The sequence below is a fragment of the Pteropus medius genome, unplaced genomic scaffold (assembly GCF_902729225.1).
Source record: "Pteropus medius unplaced genomic scaffold, Ma_sr-lr_union100, whole genome shotgun sequence".
Taxonomy (NCBI): domain Eukaryota; kingdom Metazoa; phylum Chordata; class Mammalia; order Chiroptera; family Pteropodidae; genus Pteropus; species Pteropus medius.
Genome location: NW_024349801.1, coordinates 5861599 through 5871136, shown reverse-complemented (window position 1 = coordinate 5871136; position 9538 = coordinate 5861599). Strand labels below are relative to the sequence as shown.

The 9538-nt window shown below is 54.9% G+C and overlaps 1 protein-coding gene across 8 annotated transcripts; it reads right to left on the bottom strand.

The window, feature by feature from the left end:
• Positions 1-278: 278 nt before the first annotated feature.
• Positions 279-9312, bottom strand: TAF1C (TATA-box binding protein associated factor, RNA polymerase I subunit C). 8 transcript variants are annotated; one of them, XM_039888778.1, is made up of 15 exons: positions 9155-9312; positions 6767-6905; positions 5581-5662; positions 5276-5373; positions 5108-5197; positions 4942-5015; positions 4105-4343; positions 3839-3955; positions 3645-3762; positions 3486-3557; positions 3225-3378; positions 2917-3060; positions 2117-2291; positions 1891-2028; positions 279-1813 (listed from the first exon to the last, which is right to left on the bottom strand). In XM_039888778.1, the coding sequence occupies exons 2-15, from the start codon at positions 6902-6904 to the stop codon at positions 831-833; spliced, it is 2622 nt and encodes an 873-aa protein (XP_039744712.1). In that variant the 5' UTR covers position 6905; positions 9155-9312; the 3' UTR covers positions 279-830. The 8 variants fall into 8 exon arrangements, with proteins under 8 accessions (XP_039744712.1, XP_039744713.1, XP_039744714.1 ...); XM_039888779.1 differs by having other exon boundaries at positions 3225-3360; XM_039888780.1 differs by lacking the exon at positions 3839-3955 and having other exon boundaries at positions 4123-4343.
• Positions 9313-9538: the final 226 nt, after the last annotated feature.

Sequence of the window (9538 nt, the reverse complement as noted above, 5' to 3'; positions counted from 1 at the left end):
GACGATGTGTTACTGCATTATTTAATATCCGCACAAGTCATATACGATCCATTTCATCACGTACCCTGAAATAAGACCATTCCTCTTATGTGTGGTTTGAAATCTATATCGGATCCTGGTGTCCTGTGAAATTTCAAGTGGCTGTTTTCCTCTCAGGAGAGCAGAACCTCCCAGCAGAGCTACAGAACTCTGAGGAAGCGAACTGTATGCTTTAGACATCAGAAGCTACTTAAGTGGATGCCTTCTAGTCTAAGAAACTTTAATCATTCAAAACCACGCTCAGGTGACAAGTTTATTCAATCCCTAAGTGAGGTTCCAAATCATCTGCCTCAACAAAACATCAGATCATGGCAGAAATTGCTTCACACGCACAAACTAGCCCACAGCAGCTGCTGATGTCCACTGAGCACCGCTAGGCACCAGCCGCTTCTCAGTGTCTTGCTTCACTGTCACTGACCACAGTGAGCTGGCAGTTACCCAACATCACCAGGGGACACGGCTCACGTGAGAGAGCCCGCAGCCTGACGGGAGCCCTGCTTCAAGCACAGCACTGCCCCCTGAAGGGCATCAGGACAGGAACCCTTGGGCCCCATCCATGTGCCTTTGGAAATATCTTCAGGCAACAGCAGAAATTACTATTCTGTTGTTCCTATTCCGACCTGGCTTCAAATCACTTTTGGATGTCTCCCAGTCACAGGGGCCTCCAGGAAGCAGAAAGGTCTGCATGCTGGGACTGTTTCCTCTTTATTCCCTAAGTTCCAGTCACAGAAAATATGGCTATTCCAGGACCAAGGGCTCCCTGAAGATGGAGGGGCAGCTTTCCTGGGTCTTCAGAAGCCCATGCGGGGCTTCTTCCGGTGTGGCTGAGAACCACAGAGGACAGGCACCAGCTGCCTAGAGGGGGTGGCCCGCATGCTGGAGGTCTGGGAGGAGGGCACAGTGGCACTTCCCGGGGTGTCCCTTTGGAGTGATAGCTTGGCTGTGCAGTCGCGGAGGGCCTGCTGCTTGAAGGAGGTGGCCTGAATGCTTGAGGTCTGGGATAGGGGAGCGGAGGCACTTTCTGGGAAGTCCCCCTGAAGCGGTAGCTTGGCCATATAGTCACGGAGGGTCTGTTGCCGCTCTGAGGGGACGCCTCGGGCCCACAGCTCCTGGGTCAACTCCTGGGAGGGTGGGGTCACCGGGGGCTGAGGCCTGGACACAGGGGATGTCCGTTCTGGGCTGTGATGGGGGCTGGGGGCGTCTGAGAAGTCCAGGCGGCCGCTGAGCGAGGAGAAGGTACTGGATAGCTGTGTCCGGCGCTTGTGCCGCTTGGGCTGTTTCCCGGGCCCTGAGCCTCTGCCCCGCCTCTGCTCCCACCAGGCAGCCGCTGGGCCTTCCCAGGCTGCCTCCAGCCGTTCACTGAGCTCATCCTCAGGCCCCGGCTCAGCGGCAGGGGGCGGCTCTGCGGTGGGGAGCGAGCCCAGGTCCCTCTGCTGCAGTAGCTGCCCTTTGGCCATGGCCGTCCGGAGACCCTCTGGCACCTTCCCCTCAACCTTCTGCTGCTCCTTGAAGCCCAGCAGACGGCGGTAGGAAAAGGTGGGCACGGCCCACACAGGGGGAGCCGGAGGCTCTTCCAGCAAGGCCTTCAGCCACCTGCGGCAGCAAGCAGTGTCCTGGGGGCTCCAGGAAGCCATGGGGGCGTGGGCGTCGGGCCCAGGGTCACTGGTGTCTTCCCGGAGGTGGAGGCGCTGGTGGAAGACATCTCCAGCTGCTGAGAGTTGGAAGAGCGACAGGACTGGTGTGGAGGCAGAGGGTGAGATGGCAGTAGCCAGACCTAGAGACAGCAACGACGGTGACCCCAAGGCCCGGTGCGGCACAGCCCCCCAACCTCACTCCTTTACCCCAGCGCACCTATGGTTGGTGCTTGCAGACGCTCCTGCAGCCGCTGCTGACTCCTGGGCTCCAGCAGGGGGAATGCGGAGAGTGAGTTGCTCCTGGAAGGGAGAGACTGGGGGAGCCCTGCCAGCCGGGGTGTGGAGGTCCCCTCCCCTGGAGGAAGGACAGACAGCTGAGGCATTGTCCAGGCCCCAGCCCTGCCCCTCTCTCCACATGCCCCTGCCCTTGCCCGGATCCTCACCCGTGATGTGCAGCAGCTGCAGCTGGCCGCCCTGGCCTCCCAGGAGCAGTGGCCTTGGGCAGCCCGGGCGCAGTGGAGGGAGCAGCCGGGCCAGCAGGGGCGCGGAGGGGAGGCCGTGGTCCCATTTCAGCATGGGCACTAAGGGGAGGCGCTCATCTACCAGGTAGAGCGAGAACTGGGGGACAGAAGAGACGAGGCCGAGATGTGGGAGACATACTCGATAAGTCTCTCTGGGTGGCCCCATATGGCTCTCGGGCCAAGTGCAAACCCCCGAGTGGTCACTCATTCTGCGACCAGCCCTGAGCACCTCTCCACCTTCATCTGCCCGGCCCCACACAGATGTTTTCCAAGTGGGTGGCGCTGTCTCATCCCAAAGGCCACAACTGGGAGAAGGGCTCTTGGGAGAGGCGAAGAGGTGTCTCATCACAAAAAGCCCACCTTTCACCCAGCATTCCTCTAACTCACCGGACCCTGGAACCTATGCTTGACATACACCTACTAACACCCTGGGGTCCTGGGGGGTGAGGTGGGGGCCCTCAGACCTCCTCCCCTTTCCCGAGCACAGATAATTGTCCAGCTTTGCAAAGACTGCTCCCTGCCTCATGCCTTTCCTCCTCACGTGGTCCATCCCCAGTGGCACCTCAAAGCCCTGCTCAGATGTCACCATCCCTCTGTGAGGCCATTTCAGCCACAGACTCATCAGGGTTTGTGATTCTTATTTTGCCTGCAGTTGCCCCAGGACCCTCTAGTAACCAGCTGTGACAGTGCATGAGGGATAGGAGGGGGAATGTGTCACTCACCTGGGTACAGATGAGATGGAGTGTGGGCTGCAGAGACTCGGGGCCACACTCTCCCAGGTACTGGGTTAGCAGGACACGTTCCCCTTTCTGACACTCTGCTTCCGCCCCACCACGAAAAAGGAGCAAGCCACAGCCTGGCGGGCCCTGGGGGAGAAAGCCAGGTCGACCCTCCTACAGTCCAAGGTCTAGGGCACCAGCCCCATCAGTCTGTTGGACTCACTGGCCCTGCTGCTTTTCATACCCTGGGGGAGGTCCCCTTTGCAAGCCCCACCCTAGGATGCTGGGCCGGTGACGGTCCCCCATCTCACCTGAGTGTCAATCATTTTCACTCCGGTGCGGTCACCCACAGTCAGTACCCGAGGGTGGGCGGTGAAGTCTGCCCAACGCCAGGGAGAGGGGTCCCGAAACACAAGGGTCTCAGGATCCTTGTAGATTTGCCGAAGCCTTGAGGAGATAGGCCAGCTAAGAGTGGGGGTTGGTGGGTGGGGAACATATTGTGTGGGGAATGTGGGCTATAGTTCAGGGAGACATTTATGGGGATGGAGGGTTTTTTGAGAAAGTAGCATTACCCATCTTGGGCAGTCCACAGACAGATGGCTCCCGAACGGCTACAGACAGCCAGCTCCCCAGGCAGGTGAGGGCTACAGGGCACAAATGTGATTAGTGTCGGGCCGCCCCCTTCTCCCGTGCCTGTCTCCCTGCCGACCAGCCTGATTCAGCCCCCTCACCTGAGGCTGATCCCTGTGGCCCCCTTCTCGACCCGCAGCACTTGAAGAGGGGCTGGTATCCCCTGCTTACTGACCTTCCACAGGGCACAGTGGTAGTCAGAGCGGACAGCCAGCAGAGCTAAGGAGGGGATGGAGAGGGTCAGGATCAGGGAGGAGGTCAGTCAGCAGGGGAAGGAGCTGTCTAAGGGCCTTACATTCTCCCTGTACGGTGTGGGTCACCACCTGCCGGACAGGACCCCGGAGCTGGATGTGGCCAGGATCCCCAAGAATCCGAGGGTCACCACCTGGGGTCTGACGGACCTCTTGGAAATCTGCACTTCTCATTAAGTACGGGAGCTCTGGTCACTGCAAGCACCCGCCCAGCCCCCCCGCCCAGCCCTGCCCTCCCCCTGGAGGGTGCCAAGAGCACCTCCTCCACCAGAAGGAATTAGCTGGGATCCTGTGCAGCAATAAAGGATACACAGCCTGTCCAAGGCACCTCCTGAAGGGTAGACCAGCTGCCCAACCTGGGGCGTCCTTCCGGGAAGCCAGGCCAGTGCACCTCCGGTAAAAGCATCGTCCAGGAGCAGCTGCTCCCACCGCATCACCAGCTCCTCGTGCAGCAGCTCTCCCAGGAGGTTCGCCACTGACTTGCCTAGGATCGGGCCCCCAAGGATGGAGAACCGGCGCTGTCGGTGGCTGAGGTATGCCCAGGGACACCTGGGGACAAGAGGATGGCAAGAGGGTCAGGCTGTGGCAGTGATGGGGATGAAAACTGGGTACCATCCCTAGAAAGGCCAGGTGCAGTAGACACCTTTTTAATCTGTCTAGAATTTCTTCCTTTAGACCACCCCGCCCTATTCCCATACCCCAGGGGTAGTCACATGACCCACCCCTGGCCACAGTGATTGGCTCACAGATGGGCACCACACCCAAGCCAAGCCAGTGACACCCTTCCCAGGACTTCTATTGATGCCTCAGGAAAAGACACCAGCTCTTTCCTTGGAATCATAAGCCATCTTGCTGCACTTGGAAACTTTCTAGGAATTAAGCCAGGCAGAGGCAAGATGAGAAAATAAAAAGACACAGCTCGATTTCAAACATTTGAAAACCTGGATACAGCCATGCCTGCAACCCATGAATTTAAGTTCCCCTTTCCCCTTAGGCTAGTAGAGTTGGGAATTCTGCGTAAATATGGCTCATCACTGTATGCGATAGGGAGCAATATGATGAAAACCTGGACCCACGTCCCAGTTCCTTCCACATCCCCACCACCAGCTAGGCCTACCCGCCCCATCCTTTCTCACTAGCCACTTGCCCCCAGGGCTGGTGTCCACCGAGGTCCTCGAGCAGCCTCTTCACACTGACCACTGTCTTCTTCTTAGAGCGGCCCTGTGTGGAAATGCCTCATCAAGCTCGCACACCTTAGGGCTCACCCCAACATAAAGTGGGAGGCCCTCTCCTGCCTGGCCAGGGTTACTCACCCGTGCTCCCTCCAGTTTGAAATTCTCTAGCATCAGCTTCCCCAGGGGTGCATAGGCTATGTCTCCATGGTCCCACAGGAACCGGCTGAGCTGCAGGAGGAGAGAAGGCTAGGTCACTAAGCATAGCCCCAGACACGAAGCACTGTTCATTCCAGTGGGGCCACTTACCTGTTCAGTAACATCCAGCACAGCTCGCGGCTGCCTCCGGAACTTAGGACCTCCCCGGAAAAGCAGGTCCTGGGCAGTCAGGCCAGGGTCCCAGGGATCTGAAGGAAAATGAGGTTGGGGAAGGGGTCTGTCCTAGGGACTGGGAAGGGTCCAGAAGCGGAGCCACGGTCCAAAGTGACTAGGACCCTGGGGGCGGAGAGCATTAGTAGGGAAAGGAAAGGTTTCAAGGTGGGGGAGGGGGAGTTGGGTGGAAGAAGAGATGGGGGAGCAGCTTGGTAGGGGACCCTGAGGATCAAGACCCTTACCAGGCCCAGGTGGCAGCAAGGGAAGGGGCCCAGGGGTGTCCGGCTCCCAGAACAGTCCCTTGGCCAAGTGTGGCACCCTGTTCTGTGGAAACATGACCACAATGACAACACAACAGTGAGTGTGCTCCCAGGACAGGCACTGTCACCAGCACTTTCTTATATTAACTCATTCGATCCTCATAAGAGCCTGCCAAGTTTGTACAATTGTCATCGTCAGTCACTACTGATGAAGAAGTGGAGGCACAGGGAGGCTCTCACCTTGCCCAAGGTGAGAGCCAGTAAAGAGAAGAACCGGTTTTGAACCCAGGCAGCCTGACTCCAATCTGTGCTTCTGACCTCCAGACACACTGGCTCTCAGAGGAGCCCCTTGCATCATTACTGGCTGACCTGAATTCCACCTGATTCTCATTTCCACTCAGGACGCCTTGTGGTCACTTACTGAGGGCACCCACAGGCCACTCCCTGCTGCAGGGTGGTTCAGCTCAAACACGGGGGGACTTGGAAGAGCCAGCATGCCAGGCTCCTGGAGGGGGCCGATTCGACTTAAGCCCTTTCTTGTCAAGGAAGCACCACTGCTCCCCTCCCCAGCCCCCTACTTTCTCTCTTGATTTTCGCACCCACTTGTCTCTGTCTGGTGTAATTCTTAGCCAGCTTGTCTCCAGTAGCAGCCAGATGGCTTAGGCTGCCAGGGAAAGAATTGGTGTCCTTCCTGTCCCAGGAGGTCTCCCCTCCCCGCCGCATCCCACTGCGCTGTTTCGGCATACTTTTGGTTTCGCTCAAAGCTGTTATCATACTTCAATCTATTCACTGTCTATTCTCGCTCAACCCAACTCTAAGTACCACGGGGCAGGGATTGTATCTGACTTAGTCACTCTGAACACCCAGGGCCTAAGGAGGTATCTGGCACGTTGTAGGGGCTGTTCAATGAGTATTTGTTGAACAAATAGAGAAAGGAAAGGCTGGGGGAAAGGGAGGTAAGAAAGAGCGAGCCAACAGCTCCCACTGAGTGAACCCTCTGTGGATGGCAGGCTGATCCATGGACGCCAAAGGAGGGGATTCTGGCTCAGCCTGTGTCTTAGCAGACACATCACCCTATACTCCTGCCAACTGGTGTGAATGCTAGAAAACGGGGGCCGAGTGAAGGCGCCCACCCCAGAGCCTCCAGGGCTCTCCCCACCATCCCTACCTCGGCGTCCTGGGGTAGGGACTCTGGCAGCGACAGTGCATCTCTCCAGCTGCACATGAAGGACGTGTCAGGGACATCACTCAGACCAAGTGGGCCGGTCATAAACAATGTGGGGCGGAGGGAGCTGGGGAAGTCCATCCTGGAAAGCAAGAACCACACATCACGCTGGCCTTCTCAAACGCCTGAGTCTAACCAACAGTCTCCAGGGTTCCGAGGAGGGTAAAATGTGCCCTCAGAAGAGTATACTTTCTTTGGAGAAGCAGATAATCAAGAACAAATGAGTATGTAGCCTACTGTCAAATATAAAACCAACAACCACCCATGAGGGAAGAGATGGCAATGGGCCGAAGGTTTTAGTGATGGTAACCAGGGAAAACCTTGGTGTGGTGTTTGGCAGAGCCTGAACCTAATGAGGGAGAGAACCACACAGACACCTGGGAAGAGGGTTCCTAGCAGAATAAATAGCAAGTGCAAAAATCCTGGGGCAGGAAGTGTTTGAGCAATAAAGAAGAGGCCATAGAATGAATGAGGAGGAAGAGTGGTAGGGGATGAAGTCGGATAGGTGGCGAGGGGTCAGCTTCTACGATAGCTCGTAGGTATTACAATTACATATTTGTAGACTACGTGCCCTACACTCCAGGCTACACTCCCAAGACTAACTCAAGTTCCCCAAAGCTAGGGACCGAGTCTAATTAGTCTGTCTTATCACTGTCAAGGACAGTAGCTTCCAGGAAATGCACTATGTGTTGAATAAAAATAAATTTAGTGAAAGGGCTTTGCTAAATAGAAAGTGCTCTAAAAGTAGCCACACAATTCCTCTTTTTTTATTAACAGCAAAAACAACAGCAGTGCTCATTTATTGAGTGCAAACATCTACCAGACATGGTAATACATGATTTACTCTTCTATTCTCCCTATTTTGGAGTTTAGGACACTGAGACTCAGGCAAGAGGCAACTGCCCAAGATCAAAAGCTTAACCCCCGCATCCAATTCAAAGTCCAAGTTCTGCACTGCTACTCTCCTGTGCATCTAAAAGCAAATACTAGCATTAGGGTCTTAGTAAGCACAAATCTTTTCCCTTGGAACTGCCGCTGCATTTTATCCATTTATTCTGTAAATTCAGTGTATCCATGTACCTTCAGGCCATGTGAAATGCACATCACATAGTAAATGACAGTAAATACTTGTCAAACGAATGAATATGTTTCTCTAGCACGCTGGCCTCATTCTAGTTGTGGCTTATACATAGTCTTATCTCTTCCAGTAGCCTGCAAGCTCTCCAAGAACAGGGACTGTTTCTGACTTATTCCCAAGTTAGTGGTGTCTAGCTGCTGCTGTCATTCTCTTTTCCATGACCAGAGAAGATAGTGGCAGGAATCAAGGAGATGCTCAGTGAGTCTTTGTGAAAAACATTGGCTTCCATAGGACTGCCTGTACTGATTGCAGTTAAGGCGCACCCAAGCCTTCCAGAGGTGGCTGTATCCCTGATAAATCAGCACATACACACAAAAGTCTCCAGCTCATCTCTTGTGCCTGGGATCCAATCACACAGAGCCCCTCTAGATTATTCTTCACCATGCTTCTTTTCACCACAGGGCTTCTACACACATTCTCTCTGCTTAGAATAATTGCCAGCGCCCTTTCTACCTACAATATCCTACTCATCCTTCAGATTTCGAGTCAGAAAGCCTCTCTCAGTTCTCCAACCCAATCCTCCCACAACACCCTGCATGCTTTCTCCAGAACACGCACTGCAATTTGTAATTACATATTTAAATATGAAGCTTTTTTTTTTTTTAACTGCTCTAATAGTCTCCACGAGGAAGAGACTTTAATTATGCCCATTGCCTTGGTATTTACTACATGGTAACAATCAGTATAAGGAAGCTGAAGGAATGAATGAACAAAAGGAGAAAGGACAGCCTCAAACTCAGGGATTCTGAAGGCGCTGGTGGAGCCCACGACCTCAGAAACGCCCCACAGACAACTCAACTTCCCAATCTCACCGGAGGTTCTCAAGGCCCCTTCAGATTTCCAAGGCTGCGTTACTGCCATGGCGGCACACGACAGAAAGTGAGACTGTAGCAGGGGATGGATGAGGAAATCCGGACGGTTCCTCCCCTCACACACGTCTTCCCTACCCACTCTATCTCCGGGTCCCAGAAATTCAACAGTAGAGGACTCTCATCTAGCGCTGTGTAGCAGATAGCTGCTGCCGCTCTTTACTTCTCTACGAGCTAGAGACTAATAACCCAATCTGTAGGTGTTGGATGACCTGTCCCAAAGGCACACAGCTTGGGGCCCGTGGACCCGCTCAGAGGGCAGACCCAAGCTCTCCTCCCAGCTCCGGGACCACCTTCTCTCTGCCGCCCGGCACGAGCACTTACGTGACCCGGGCCTCGCCGTGCTCGTCTAGGAAATGGACCTCCGCGTGATGCTCATGTGACCTTCGTAACACGAGGGAGCCCAAAGCGACACCCTACCTTCAGCAACTTTCCACGATCAGCCCCATAGCATCAGCAATTAATGGTCTTCCGGGCCGGAACGGAAGTGCTCTCTCGAGGCAGGAAATCCTGCCTCCCAGTCTGGCTTCAGGGGCGACCTAGAGCGCCACCGCCCGGGCGGAGGGGGAATGGGAGCGGAGGCGGTGCTGAGTACAGCAGAAATAAAATCTCAAATCCTAAGAGTGAAGGCTGTTTTGTGGAGAGTTCGAATCCCACCTATGCTTAACTAATTTTTTTATTTCGAAGGGTTCTTTTGAGTTTTAAATT

Coding starts and splice junctions, on each gene's coding strand:
- TAF1C (XM_039888778.1), bottom strand. CDS start 6,904: ATGGACTTCCCCAGCTCCCTCCGCCCCACATTGTTTATGACCGGCCCA. Junction 5,374..5,580: donor CTTGCTGCCACCTGGGCCTG/GTAAGGGTCTTG, acceptor ATTTTCCTTCAG/ATCCCTGGGACCCTGGCCTG. Junction 3,763..3,838: donor CCACACCGTACAGGGAGAAT/GTAAGGCCCTTA, acceptor TCCCCTCCTTAG/CTCTGCTGGCTGTCCGCTCT.